The sequence below is a fragment of the Salvia splendens genome, chromosome 6 (assembly GCF_004379255.2).
Source record: "Salvia splendens isolate huo1 chromosome 6, SspV2, whole genome shotgun sequence".
In the NCBI taxonomy this organism is placed as follows: domain Eukaryota; kingdom Viridiplantae; phylum Streptophyta; class Magnoliopsida; order Lamiales; family Lamiaceae; genus Salvia; species Salvia splendens.
In genome coordinates this window covers 6,995,984-7,010,952 of record NC_056037.1, presented here as the reverse complement: position 1 = coordinate 7,010,952, position 14,969 = coordinate 6,995,984, and the positions used below count along the sequence as shown (strand labels likewise).

Here is a 14,969-nt window from a genome sequence, read left to right as displayed (position 1 = left end):
GTCTCTCTTTTATAGAGACAACCTTGAATATTTTATGTTCCACTTTCGATGTGGGACAAACTCATTCTTGGTTGTCTCTATTTTATAGAGACATCCTTGAATGTTTTATGTTCCACTTTCGATGTGGGACAAACTTATTCTTGGTTGTCTCTATAAAATTGTATTTTAAATTATGTCAATTTTTATTTTTTTAGGATTTTAATTATGTCTTTTTCTATTTTTTTGAATTTTAAGTTGTAATGTTATTTTAATTTTATTAAAGTGTGTTTGTTTTAATTGAATTGAGTTGGAAATAAAAATAAAAAATGAAACTGAATGAATAGTAATTTAAGGAACGGTTAAGGAACGGTTAAGGAACGGAGGGTTGCAGGTTCCGTTCCTTAGTTAAGGAATGGAGTAAAAAAGTACAGTGGGGCCCGCAAATAGTAGTTTAAGGAACGGTTTAGGAACGGTATAGGAACAGCGTTGTGGATGGCCTTAGTTCTACTCCACTTTATTAAACCCAAGGACGCAAAATATTCATTTTTCTCAAAAAAATACTCTCTCTGAGACCCATAAAATATGTGCACTTTTATTTTCATCAATTCCCACAAAAATATATGCATTTTATTTTTAAAAAGTTATATCAATTAAATAATGTAGGTTACACTTTCCACGGACTCTACTTTAACTATCATTATCCTTCTCTCTCTTACTTTATCATACATTTCTCCTCTTCTCTCTTACTTTATCAATTTTATCTTAATTCTCGTGTCATACCTATTGCCCATATTTTTATAAGACAGAGGGAGTATTTTAAAAAACATAATAATTTTAATAGTAAAAAAATATTACATCATATTTTCGACCATCTCCAATGATATATTAAAACTTAAAATGAGATAGATAATTAGTTTCAATATTACTCCAAAATCAATCTTACTTTTTATTTTTGAGAAAAAATATTAGTACTTTATCTATTTGCAGGTTTACACTAAAATTAAATAATTTTGTTTTCAAATTTTGTAAGTTAAAAAAAGTATAATATAAAAAATATTTTAAATTTGAATTTAGAATAAATTATCAGAATAAAATCATTTGATATGATATTTACACAGAAATAGGTATTAATTCATTTAAGCTAAATGGTTGGAGAATTTTATATAAACTGTGAAATCATGTCGTCTGAATTGTGAGGCCACCTGACCACCTTGGTTTCCGTCAACAGAGCTCACTCAAACTTCTCTCTGTCGATCAATTTTCGAACTCCGTGAGTGAGAAGAAAAGGCCGAACCCCTTTGGAATTTAGCGCAATTGAAAATAAGAATAATCTTATAATTCCTCGAAATTTGAAGCTCACCTTTTCCACCATCATTTTTCTCATCAACTACTCCATTTTCCCTCGAATCCCAAATGCATTTATATGCTAAATGCTAAATTCTTTTCCATTAACCAAAACTGGAGCTTTCCCTGTTTCTTGTTTTCTACTTCTAGCATCCAAGAAACCCAAATTCCCCATTAGTTTTTCATCGTTGAATTCATAAAAATCGCATCTTGAAAAATCGCATCTTGGAAATGTGGTTTGTGTGTTTAATTTTTTTCTCGAATTTTCTGAGTTGGTGATGAGAGATTGTTTCGGTTTGAGAGATTTAGTATTCTGCAATGGGGAGGCCGAGTTTTGCGGCGGCGCCGGCTGCGGCAGTGAGCGGCGGAGTGGAGAGGGAGGACTATTGGAGGAGCTTCGACAACTCTGTGAGTGCGGTGTCGTTTGGATTCGTTGCCACCGCTATTCTCATCTCCATGTTTCTTGTGATGGCTATTTTTGAGAGGTTTCTCCGGCCACCGTCGTCGGACGCTGCCGCCGCCGCCAGCCTTGACGGCGGTGTCGGAAATTTGAGAAAGATGGACTATCCTTGTCTAAAGGTGCAACCTTTTTCTCCCTTGTTCATGCAAAAAAAAATACATTTCTTGAAATTATCTGTGCATTTTGATCAAGAAATCAAATATCCAGCAAACTACTATGCCGATCCTTTCGCACTCGAGACTAAAAATCATGAAATGAGACATAAAAATGGTTGCTTTACAATCAGTTGAATTCGCAGAAGGCAGTTAATTTTTTTCCCTCTTGCAAGTTATTATTTGTAAAAGTTGAACTAGTTTAAATATTGTTTCCTATATTTTCAAAAAATAGTGTTTTTTCTCAACTTGTGTTGTTTATTCTCGAGTAATTATGTTGTTTAGTATTATTGAATGGTAAAGTTAAAAAAGATTTCACCTTTATATAAGGGATTCCGTTGTGAAGATCAAAACAAAAGTTAGACAAGATTGTTATTACAATGGCCATTTTTTATTCTCTACTCATATTAAAAAGCCATATAAATCGCCTTCATGTTGGCTCTACACATGATGTGCAAATGAAGTTATATCAAATTTTATTTACAAATATATTATACATATAGGTCTTATAGAGCTATGGAATTTCAACTTTACATCATATTTTTTAGAACTTTTGAGGTTAATTATCATCACACCCACTGCAATGATCCTAGCTTGAATAAGAACTCTCTTGGATGATGGCAAATGATGGGTTTTATCTTGATGTGGAAGAACATGATTATCTCAAAAAATTTAAATTTCTATCACACCTCAAGCTGTATATCGACTTTACCCGTTGCAATGGTAGAAGAATATTGTGATTTTCTTGAGAATGTCTCTTTTCGTTTTATGGTTCAACTGCATTGTGATCTTGGTGTAAAGATTCGATTTTTATGCTTTGGTATTTGTTAAATTGTAAAGTGAAACTAGCATGAGACATTATAGCCCATACGGGACCCTTATTTGTTACTAGCATCTGATTTTGTCCAAGGAAAATTGGTACCTCAAACAATCATAGTATCTTTAGTTTTCCTATAATTCTTAAAATCTTGATCACAACATTAATTCATAACTTTTTTACACTAATAGAGCCATGCACATAAAATAGAAAGGGGGATCAATTAGGTGTAGCAACCATGGGAAGTGAGAACCCGACAAGGAGAAGGGAGAGATTTGGGCTCATGAATTACTTCATTTGTTGTCTCCTACATGTTGAACAAGTTGGAAATGATGCAATGCAAAACTTTATGGGCCCCTTAATGTTGAAGGCGCTTGAATGCTCGTTTGATTGCTTTTTCGAGCATTGAGTCCTCATTCATGCGTGTTCCCTGTTCTTAGGAACACAGTTCTTTGTTCTGTTGCTTGTCATTGAAAGTTGAATGTGGTTACATTCTTACCTAGAGCCCTACTCGTTTGAATAATGAATTTGAATCTGCAGATGGGTGTATACGCAAAGGAAATTTCAGTGTTGATGCCAGGTGAAAGGTTGCCTACTTTCATCGCTCAACCGGCGCCTGCACCATGCCCTCCCGAATGTGTCTCCCGGCCCACCTATACGTTGTCCTAGATATTTCCGAGCACAGCCTTATGAATCATGATGAATAAGTGAAGAAAGTGTTCTTTTTGAGGTGATTTTTAGATGCATAAAGACTACGCCATGGGTTGTGGAAGTTCTTGTTTATTGTAGTACTATGTATATAGTTCTTATCTCAAGTTGAAATCATCCTTGGAATGCTTTCTTGGTGTTTAACCACGATTTTTAGTTTTATGATTTCACGAACAACGGAACAAGTGCATGAAATCCTGTATTCTTCTTTCGTGTTTGAAATTATAACGTCGAACAATGTCTAGAGTCAATTGAAATCATTAAAATACGAGGATTGAATGAGAATAAATTGTTCTTGCAGTGATACATGGGTTCTTAAATCCGACATGTAGTTATGAATCTTAGTATGATGTTTGTGATTTGGTCCTAAATTAAAGTCTTAAAATTTGAACATTGTTTATAAGAAAAATAAGTAGCTTCCAATGCTTTTGTCTAATAAATCACAAATCTCAGTAGTTCTATAATAAGTCGATAGTGTATTTTCTTTTTGGTCAATAGTTCTTGTCTTTTAACCATTTGTTTGGTCCAAAGAGGCCCACAACCGGTTGGGCTTGGATATCCTTTTTTCTAATTTTACGTTGGTTAATTCATAAATACATATCACACTTTCCTCATTTTTTAATTCATAGTACTAGTATTTAAAACCTTGTTATAAAATATTATGATAATTAACCATCTGTGGTTTACCGTATTCATTTTGTTCTCTTTACTACACTCTCGATTCTGTTTACCGTATATTAACTATCAATTGAGCTTTGATATTTGTGAAAATTATAAAATTAAAATATTAATAACATTTTTTAATGTATTAAAATCAAATAAAATGCATAAAACAAAATGAACAATGTTAAACATGGTTCTCACATATCCTATATATATAGCACTATCATTCTTCTAACAAATTTTATTGGTAAAAATGAAAAAACTCCCTCATAAAAATATAAAGCATTCTAACGAGACAAAAGGATTTTCAAGCGTCTCAGCTTCCCCCGCCGCCGGACTCTTCCGATTAAACTCCTTCCGGGGCGGCGCCACCTCCTCCCCTCTCACCGGCCTCATTGATGCCACCTGACCCCTCTTCTCCGGCTGGGGTACCGCCAGTCTCCTGGCAGCCGCCCTCCCCTCGCCATTCGCCCTCCGTTTCCTCGGCGAAGGCCGCTGATCAACCACAGTGTCGTCGACGGCGGCACTCCGCTTTATCGCCGCCACAGTCGACAAACTCTTGCCACACTCTGCGTTCTTGCCGCTGTCTTTTCCGGCGATTGAAGGCGGCTTCCGGACTTCTGTCTTCCATTCTTGCAACATTGGTTTGAACTTCTCGGCTCGGGGTTTAGGAGCAACGGTAGTCTCTAGCAATACCTCTTTAACAGTTTCTACTTGGAGAATTCTGCGGGGAGACATAGGCGGCTCTCCTTCGATGGACAGGCGGTTGTCCGTCTCTTTATTGTGGTTTCCGGCGCTGAGACAGCTGCCCATTTCGGTGTAGAGAGGGAAAGCTACAAGAAAAAGCAGCCAAACTTGGACTGAGGAGAGAGAGAGAGAGAGAGGTAGTGAGTGAGAGCAATGGCGATGGCTTGTGACAGAGAGATAGAGACTGGTGGTGTTCTCGCGTGTGCATATTAAGCACTTTAACTTTTTTGATGAATTTGCATGTTCATATGTAGCCCACATCCCTCAATCATTTAAAACACATTATTTCATTTCATATACATGGTGTTTTAACATGGCTACAATAATTTGGGTGTTATCTTGTAATGATAACATAACTGTAATTTTACCAATAATAGATTCACTGATTTATTTCTTCATATATATACAAACAACTTAAATTTTTATTTCCCTGCCCTGCTCACAAAGTATATACTACTAGTACTGAAACTGGGGATTAGAACGACTCTAATTTACACCACATTTTTAACTAGATTTCGCATTCCATCTTGATGCAAATATTCATTTAAATGCTCAAAAGTCAAAGATGTCACATTTTCAAAATCTTCATATCCAGATAAAAAAAACTGCAGTTTATCCCTGAATGAATATATCATCGGGTAAAGTAAATGGGGTTTTGCGTATATGCTAATTTACATACTATAAAAAAAAGGATGGATATACAATTCAAACATTCCAATCGACCAAACGAAAAGATAGCAGAACCTCATGCACCTAACCTTGTTCCAGGATTAAAGGAAGCGTGACGGCCCTTAAGATCTCTCCCGACACAGTAAAAACTTATCAAGATCTTAAAACTGAGGCATGAGTCTGGTCAAGAACAATCATCAGAGATGTCCAGCAGTATTAGGAAGAAGCAGCTCGATCAGATTCTATCATGGATTTGATGTAGAATTCTCCTGCCTTGTATGAGGACCTAACCATGGGGCCAGATGCCACATATCGGAATCCCTGCCACAGCCAACAAACATCAATGTATTGTCACAATATAGTAGTATCACATTGTCTTTAGAGGCTAGAGCTTCAATCAAATATCAACTAATTCTTCATCTAGGATGATTTCGCTTTCTTGTAATTTTTTTCCCATTGTTAGCCTAGTGCAGGATACTAAATCAGACAAGGGTTATATAATCAATTCGTTTCGAGTACGTGAATAGAGTTGAGCATTGGCATTCAAATAAACGGCTGCCTAGGACAAGGGATTGAAGGAATCACAACTAAAAGGGGTGAGGATTAACAATAAGGTCAAGTATGAGTACTTCTCTGTCCTAATGAACACAATTCGATCACAAACAAATATAAGGTGGATGTTAATCAAATACATGAACTGAAAGATAGCAATTTGAAGTAGCATGTTAGCATTCATGTCATCATAAGAAAACAAACCATTTTTGGTCAAAAATACAGATGAGCAACAAACCATTTCCATGCCCAGGAGTCGATACTTCTCAAAAGCTTCAGGTGTTATATACTCCGATACTGCCATGTGCCGCTTTGATGGTCTCATGTATTGACCGAATGTCATGACATCAACGCCAGCTGCCCTCACTTTCTCCATGGTTGTCACTACTTGGTCAGGTGTTTCTCCGCACCCTAACATTACAGAAGTCTTTGTGAGAGTACCCGGTGGTGCATATTGTTTTGCCTTAACCAGAACATCGAGAGATTGCTTAAAGTTCGCACGGTGATCACGAACTGCACTCTGGAGCTCCTCCACAGTTTCAATGTTGTGTGCAAATACATCCAATCCTGATGTGGCGACTCTCTCTACACAGCCTGCGTCTCCTCGAAAATCAGGAACTGCAGTTTGAGAGCAATGTAATCAACAAAAAAAGTGCAATTTTATAGCTGTCACAAATCACTGTGGTAACTTAGGTTCTTTTTTCAAGAAAAATTATTCAACTGCATCAAACTCTGTATGAAAATCTATTACCCAACGCTTCTATAAGCATTGATGGCTTCAGAATCTTCAACTTTTGCACTGTCTCTGCAAAATGGCCACTTCCTTGATCAGGCAAATCATCCCGGTCAACACTAGTAATCACCACATATTCCAAACCCCACGAAGCTATTGCCTCGGCCACATTTTGGGGTTCATTAGGGTCAGGAGGAGGCGGAGTGCTCGATGTCTTTACATTGCAAAACCTGAAAGTATGAACAAACAACACTCAAATTCTTTTCAAATTGCAACCACACAATACACAAGCTCTGGGTCATTATTTCCATACTGATCTGTAAAATGAAACTAACATTGTTCCACTTAATTTAGTTTAGATCACATGATCTTATATACTCCTTATTTTGTTCAGTGACATTGATTATTTTAATCGTGTTATCCCAAAAGCCAACACGCTGAACAAACTACCTATAAGAGATTCTAGACAGCTAATGGTACATGATTGGACAGATTCCCATCTATCTTGATTTGAATTCATTGAACAGTTCAAAATGTTTGTTTCTTTTCCTAGAGTGCTAACACAGAAAGCTAAAACCCTATTTATACACAATGTCAGTCATAAAACCTAATGCCAATTTACAAGCTCGCAGCATTCATCCAGCGCACAAAAGTAAAACTCAGTGCAATCAACACAAAATCAATCATTTCCCCCATAAAAATCAATGTGCAATTTGCAATAAGAAGCCAAAAACAAAATCAAATTGATTAATCACCTGCATCCACGAGTACAAGTATCACCGAGAATCATAATCGTGGCAGTAGCCGTCCCCGTTTCGCCCCCAGACCAGCATTCGCCCAAATTAGGGCACTTGGCCTCCTCACAAACAGTGTGCAATTTCAATTCCCTCAATTTCTTCTTAATGTGCGTGTACTTGTCACCACCGGGAATCGATTCCTTCATCCACTTAGGCTTTGGCAACGGCTTCTTCTTGGTGCCTACCTCAACCGAGTAGCTGTTGTCGGATTGAAGCTTGATGAAGTCGCCCAGAGATGGCGATTCGTCGTCGAGCCTGCGGCGCAAGCCATCGAGGGTGTGCGGGTATTTTTGGAAATCGGATTGCGGCGGAGATGGCGGAGCTGCAATCGTAGACAGAAATTGGGTGAATCGAGAGAACGCGAAGTTGGTAGATTTGGATTTGAGGGCTCGATTTGCGATCGAATTCATTTTGCTCCCAGCTCTGTCTCCCTTATTGGGTTGTTGAATATGGAAGATGGCTTTTCTTTATTTTTCATTTTAGGTCATGTTTGGGAAAGTAAAGTTGGTAGATAAAATGATTTCTGGGAAAATGAATCCCGAGAAAATGATTCCCAATAACTTTATTTTGCTGTATTCAGAAAATATCAAGATTTTAAATTTTATATTTGATTGAAACATCAAACTGAAAATATACTTATTATATTTTATTTATAAAGAACAATAATAATAAAATAATAATAATAAACTATTAATTAAAATTAAAATTAATTATTATATTATTATATTTATTATTACAATATATAGTTTAAATATGGATTATTCATCACAGTATATAATAATACAATTATAATTATAGTTACATGGAGTAATATAATAATAAATATATTATTATTATTATTATTATTATTATTATTATACTTACAGATATTATAATTAAATAAATTTTATAATATACAATTTTACTACGACTTTATTAATTAATTATTAATTTATAAAATAGTAATTAGTATTTATTACTATTATATAGTAATTTATATTATATAATTATATTTTAAATATTTAATAAATTATTAATTATTATTATGATAATAACAATTATATATAAATATTATAATAACATGGTTCTAATTATGATAGTTTTAATTATAGTTATTTATTATATTGAAATTAAGTATGATGTATAATTTAAATCATTTTTAAAATATTGTAATTAATAATAATAATAATAATAATATATTGCATTAAATATGTAAGAATCCTAAAATTGGGAAAAAGAATACCTAAGAAAAGTTATGATTCAGAATCCTGGAAAGTTGTATTAACTTTCCTTATTCTCAAGATTCTGATTACTTTCCCAGTTTGATTAAAAATCGAAACAAACACTGGAATTTAAAATTTAAGGAATCAGATTACATTCCCAGACAGAATCCTGGCAACCAAAATATAAGTAAAATTTTATTTTTCTCTATCCCAACTTACTCATTAATTTTTTTATCTAGGATTTTGATCTATATAAAATACTCATTTAAATCATACACTATTGACTAATTTCTAGTCACCCTCATACTTTTAAACTATCGAATTAAACGGAATACTTATAAAATTTTTGTACATTTTGTAATTTGTTCATGCGATTAAAATTATGATGAAATTTGTTGTGATTTTTTAATATTTTAACTTTTATCATTATATTCAATTAAAATTGACCATCGTAATATAAAATAATTCCAATATTGTTCAAAAAGACATCCTGAAATTATATTTTAATTACAATTTTCATTGCAGTTTCAATGGTATGGGACAATGATGGTATGTGTTTAGTTGTGTTATGTTTTACTATGTGGTTTCAATGTTTTTAAATATCTTTTAATTTTAACTTTGAATGTTATCGCAGTATAATTAATACAGTATATTTTATTTTTCAAGTGGTGTATTTTATTCAATAAGTAATATGTATAAATATATTAACAGTAAATTTTATTACATTATTTAATTTTATAGTATAAATTATTAATGAAGTGTTGTGGAGTTTATTTTATTTTATGTATGATTAAAAGTTATACTATCTTCGCCTTTTAAAAATAAAAACTTTTGAAATGGCACAAATTTTAATATACATTGGTAAATTGAGAAGGAAATAGAAAGAAAAGTGATTGAAATATTGTTACTAGAGAATGATTCTCACCTTATTAGAGAGAAAAAAAATTCTTAAAATAAAGTTTTTATTTTTAAAGGTATAAAAATTAATTTTAAAAGACGAAGGTAATAAAAAATAAGTGTGATTTAAGTGGTTAAAGTAAGTTTCTTGATATGATATATTAAAAATGAATTTGGGTGTAATTGGTTGGATATGCATGAATTTAGTAATGCTTGACCACTAGGCCAGTCAAAATGGATATCGGGAATTGGATACCCGATATCCGAACCAGAAATATCAGGTAATTGGATACCCAAAACTCGATTTTTCGGGTTGAGGGATCAAGTTCGGGTATAGGATTTTTGGATTATTGGTAACCCGATACCCGATTGGGTATACCCAAATTACCCGTTTTTTTTCATTTTTTAAAATTTAATAAATTATGTATTTATTTTATTATTTAAAAAATATAAATGTACTTTCGAAATCATTTACTCTTAAGCTTTATTTCTAATAATTTGTAGTAGTTTTTTTTATCTTAAGCTCGAACTACTTTAAATTTATATCAAATTCGAACAACAACTTTGTATTTCTAAAATTTTGTAGTTAATTTCTTAAAAAATTAAAAAATTAAAAAATCCACAATCGGGACTGGATACCTGATTTTTCGGGACTGGATACCCGAGTCGGGTACCTGGGTACCCGAAATCATTTTCAGATCAGGTATCGGATATTAGATTTTTAGAAATTCGGGATCGGGTATCCAAAATTTATAGATCGGGTATCCGCGGATACCCGATTTGATAGGCCTATTAACCACGAATTGATAATGTAGGGGATAGGCCAAAACCACAAATTGATGAATTATAAATATAGTACTCCTGATAAAGTTACTAAATAAATCAATTTGGACTATTGAATATGATACATACAACTGTCATTAAGAGCATCTCCAATGGCGGACGTCCGGTCGGACATCCGGTCAGACGTCGCGACGGGCGACCGGGACGTCCGCCATTGTGGCGTTTAGGGTCGGATACGGACGTCCCGTGAGGACGTCGGGTGTCCTCGGACGTCGGCGCGACGGGAGGGCGGACGTCCGCCATTGTGGCTCCCAGTCGGACGTCCGGTTTTTAAATTTTTTTTTTAAAAACTCTATATATACGGCTCGTTGAATTTTATTTCATTCGCACCACTTGTGTTAACAAGTTTCTCTCTCTACATCTCTAATTTCAAGTATATCTAGAATGTCTAGTGAAAGTGATAGCGAGAATGAGTTGGAGGTCGCTGTTGAAGGTGCGATAGAGAGGCTGCTACAACAGAGGTCGCAGCGGCGGCAGCAGGCGGCGGTACCTCGGCCGATCCATCGTCGAACTCAAGTACCCCGTGACCACATTGCTGCACATATTCGGTTGTATGCGGACTACTTCGCTCCGCAACCGCATTTTGGGGAAGCCTTATTCCGGCGACGCTTTAGGATGCATCGTCAGCTGTTTCTGCACATCGTGGGTGCTTTAGAGAGAAGATACCTGTATTTTAGGATCAGAGAGGATGCAGCTGGCAAACCCGGACTCACGCCCTTGCAGAAGTGCACTGTCGCAATCAGACAACTGGCGTATGGAGGCGCGGCCGACATGTTTGACGAGTACCTCCACATTGGCGAGTCGACAGCCGTCGAGTGTCTGCAGAATTTTTGCGCGGGAGTGAGAGCGATATTCGGGGAGCGGTATCTTCGGAGTCCGAGCCCCGAAGACTGCCAGATGCTGATAGATATGCATGGGTCGGTGCACGGGTTCCCTGGGATGTTGGGCAGCATAGATTGTATGCATTGGAAGTGGAAGAACTGCCCCGCCGCCTGGAATGGGATGTACACTACCGGCTTCAAAGCCAAGCATCCCACGATGATCCTTGAAGTTGTAGCTGACTACCGGCTGTGGATATGGCATGCTTATTTTGGAGTCGCCGGGTCCAACAACGACATCAACGTTCTCCAGTCGTCGCCTCTGTTCAACGCTCAGTGCAATGGCGTTGGTCCCGCCATCAGTTTCGTCGCCAACGGCAACCAGCATAATATGGGGTACTATTTGGCGGATGGGATATACCCAAACTGGCCCGTCTTTGTGAAGTCAATCAAGCATCCGTTCGGACAAAAGAAGACATACTTTGCGAGCCGCCAGGAAGCAGCGCGCAAGGATGTGGAACGGGCATTTGGTGTGCTCCAGAGTCGGTGGGCGGTTGTGAAGGGTCCTGCACGGCAGTGGTATATTCCCAACATCGGCGATATCATGTACGCATGTATCATAATGCACAACATGATTGTCGAAAATGAAGCTGCGGAACTGACTCAGTGGACCAACGAAGATGATACGGGTGCAGGTCCAGGTCACGGCGTGGCCACCGCGAATGTGAATATGGGGGTACCTCATGGAGGGGTCGCGCGGCTGCGTGCATTTGCCGACATGCGGCAAACAGATGCCCATGTTCGACTTCAGCAGGATATCATCGAAGAGGTTTGGACTCGGAGGGGTTGACGTGATAATGTATGAAGTTTTTTTTTATTAGTATGTAATTTTTTTTTTCGAATCATGTATGTTTTTTCCGATGAAGTTGTTAATTTTTCCCGTTCGTATTCTCGGTCAAATTTTATTTCCGTAAATGTTAATTGTTTTATTTGTTAATGTATGATTTTTTTTAATTGCGGGATGTCCTAGTGTGATGGGAAGGGCGGATTGTGCAGGGGATGTCCTAGTGACGTGGCAGTGGGATGGGAAGTCCTAGTGACGTGGCAGGAGGTGTTTTTGAGATGTTCTAGTGGATGTCATAGTGGGATGTCCGCCCACTGGAGTTGCTCTAAGAAAAAGAGCATCACAATGTTTGAAAACCTATCACAATAAACGCATGAAATGGTAATTGCTAAACCTCTTTAGTCAAATCATAGTTATTGATGTCCCATCATGTATTGGATTAGTCTTGGAATAGATTGGTTTATTATACTACTTGGAAAGCCAGATAAATGCGGTGGGGGGCCTCCTACACAATGCGTGACTAGGATAAAGACAATATTAACATCATTTTATTATTTTCATGGAGAAAAATGTTAACATCACAATCAACATATTTGGTCCGATTGTACATTGTAAACTAATTGTTTTTATAATTTGAGGGTGATTTGGACTAACATTAAAACATGCAATAAATTCGTCTTCATAATTAAATATGATTGATAGAATAATTCTTATAAAAGGGCAACATGGTAAATGCTTAACTAAATAGTAATCCCTCCGTCTCTTTGTAGCAGAGGCGTTTCATTTTCAGCACTCATTTCGAAAAAATGATAATAAATAATTAAAATAGAGAAAATATAAAATAAGAGAAAGAATAATACAGAGAATACTCTTAACTATATTATTCTTATTTTTAGTTTACTTTCTTTCCACTTTAATTATTTATTATATTTTTTTAAAAATGAGTGTTCAAAATGAAATGCACGTACTACATAGGGACGAAGGGAGTAGTCAATGAATTTACAGCAAGAAAAAGTTCAAAAATAGTGGTACAGCATATCTCATTTGTCACATGCAATGGGCCTACAATTACACGAATCAATTCCATTACGAAGACTTTAGTTTTTTTATTTTTGTCTCTACTGAAATAAAAATAGTGACTTACCGTTGGAATGCATGTTTCTAGTCGTTACAATATTAAGAATAGATTACAAAAATAGTTACTCCTCTGTCCAAACAAATCAACGACACAGTATAAAGAACATGAAATTGGCGTGTCAGCAGAGTAAGACTTATCCTATTATTATAATTGGAAAATGATCACTTTCCTTTTTCTAGAAGAACCAAACAATAATAATATGTACTACTACTCCTATATAGCAATTGATTTGTGGTTAAAAGAGAGTACTATTGTACTAATAACTTTAGACCAATGGCTAATTTGGATAGTTTGTCTTATTTTAAAATTTTTATTTAAAAACTTATAGCGTGATCGATTTGCATAGGAAAAACTATAGAACCCCTAAATTTAATTTGAAAACCTATAGCATGATCGATTCGCATAGAAAAAAGTATTGAACCCATTTGTATTTTATTTCTCTATTTGGTTTAGTTAATGTGATTGAGTGAGATATATACATAATCGAAGGATTTGAACGTCATTTACAAATACCTACTATGAATATATACCTACTATGTCTACGACTATTCTTATAAATGAAAAAAAGAAATAACTCAGCAGAAGATACTCGAATTTCACCTCTCAATAGAAAACGATTGTTGCATTGAGGGGATCCCATTTTAAAAAGGATGGAGACTCGAAAATAGTCTCTTCAGTGATTGAGCTTAAGAACTATAAAAATATGTGGTTATCATTACGACCAGTTCGTCAATCATGTTTATTTGTTTAAAAGAAATTATATTTGTATATTATAAATTGTTACTAAGAACATATTTGATTTATTTAAATAAGAGGAAATTATTTCAAGAAAATATTTTAATAATACGTGACAGCGATTATAAAAGGAAAAATGATCTTTAAAAAAAATGAGAAATGCACAAGAGAAAACGAGACGGGTAATTATAATTGATAGATCCTCACAAGTCACAAACATGTGGCATATCAATACTCCATATTCTGTGTGTGTGTTAAGAACCTAATTCCTTAACGTCAATTTCCACACAAAATCAAGAAATGAGATTGCGTCGTTGTCGAGCGCCCAACGTTGGGTCGTGACTTGGACGGCAAAAAGGGGCGGTTGAGCGCGAGATCAGCCTCGTCGGCAACCTTAGGAGATGTTTCTTGTTTGCTACTCAATTGAGCCAAAAGAATGATAATTTCATATATTGATTGACTGAATAAAGTGATAACAATAACTCCTATTTATAATGCTACTGACTTAATGAACAAGAAAAACAAAGATATAGAAAAAGATATGCAAATCCCTAATATATCTAAACTAAATAATAATAGTATAAGACTCGTATCAACTCTCCCACGGTTAAAATCCACATTGTCCTCAAGGTGGGAACCACGAACCAAGGACGAGAGTTGAAAGCAGAAGCTTCGGCGAGGCAACGGCTCCTGGATCAAACGCACGAGACTGCCCTCTCTTTTTCAATATTTTCTTTGTGTTGCGGATTGCGGTCTTCTTCGTAACCAATTTTACAGTCTTGACTCTAATCTCATCCTCAAATAACCTCCTCTTCTCTTCCCTTTCCTCTTCAAGGTTGTACTTTTGTATCTCAAAAGCAGCATTGTCCAT

General features: G+C 35.7%; 2 protein-coding genes across 2 annotated transcripts; one reads left to right on the top strand and one right to left on the bottom strand.

The window, feature by feature from the left end:
* The first annotated feature begins 1,186 nt into the window (after nucleotides 1-1,186).
* On the top strand, nucleotides 1,187-3,607 carry LOC121807506. The gene is made up of 2 exons (XM_042207747.1): nucleotides 1,187-1,902; nucleotides 3,293-3,607. Exons 1-2 carry the CDS (start codon nucleotides 1,642-1,644, stop codon nucleotides 3,419-3,421), a joined length of 390 nt encoding a protein of 129 aa, XP_042063681.1. The 5' UTR covers nucleotides 1,187-1,641; the 3' UTR covers nucleotides 3,422-3,607.
* Nucleotides 3,608-5,438: 1,831 nt separating this feature from the next.
* LOC121806938 (lipoyl synthase 2, mitochondrial-like) lies at nucleotides 5,439-8,095 on the bottom strand. Its single transcript, XM_042207115.1, has 4 exons — nucleotides 7,580-8,095; nucleotides 6,843-7,054; nucleotides 6,330-6,709; nucleotides 5,439-5,860 (listed from the first exon to the last, which is right to left on the bottom strand). Exons 1-4 carry the CDS (start codon nucleotides 8,029-8,031, stop codon nucleotides 5,756-5,758), a joined length of 1,149 nt encoding a protein of 382 aa, XP_042063049.1. The 5' UTR covers nucleotides 8,032-8,095; the 3' UTR covers nucleotides 5,439-5,755.
* Nucleotides 8,096-14,969: the final 6,874 nt, after the last annotated feature.

Excerpts from the sequence above, each read along its gene's own strand:
- LOC121807506 (XM_042207747.1), top strand. The coding sequence starts at position 1,642 with ATGGGGAGGCCGAGTTTTGCGGCGGCGCCGGCTGCGGCAGTGAGCGGC. Across the intron at positions 1,903-3,292 it reads TGGACTATCCTTGTCTAAAG|ATGGGTGTATACGCAAAGGA; the intron begins GTGCAACCTTTT and ends TTGAATCTGCAG.
- LOC121806938 (XM_042207115.1), bottom strand. The coding sequence starts at position 8,031 with ATGAATTCGATCGCAAATCGAGCCCTCAAATCCAAATCTACCAACTTC. Across the intron at positions 7,055-7,579 it reads ACTTGTACTCGTGGATGCAG|GTTTTGCAATGTAAAGACAT; the intron begins GTGATTAATCAA and ends TCATACTTTCAG. Across the intron at positions 6,710-6,842 it reads AATGCTTATAGAAGCGTTGG|TTCCTGATTTTCGAGGAGAC; the intron begins GTAATAGATTTT and ends CTCAAACTGCAG.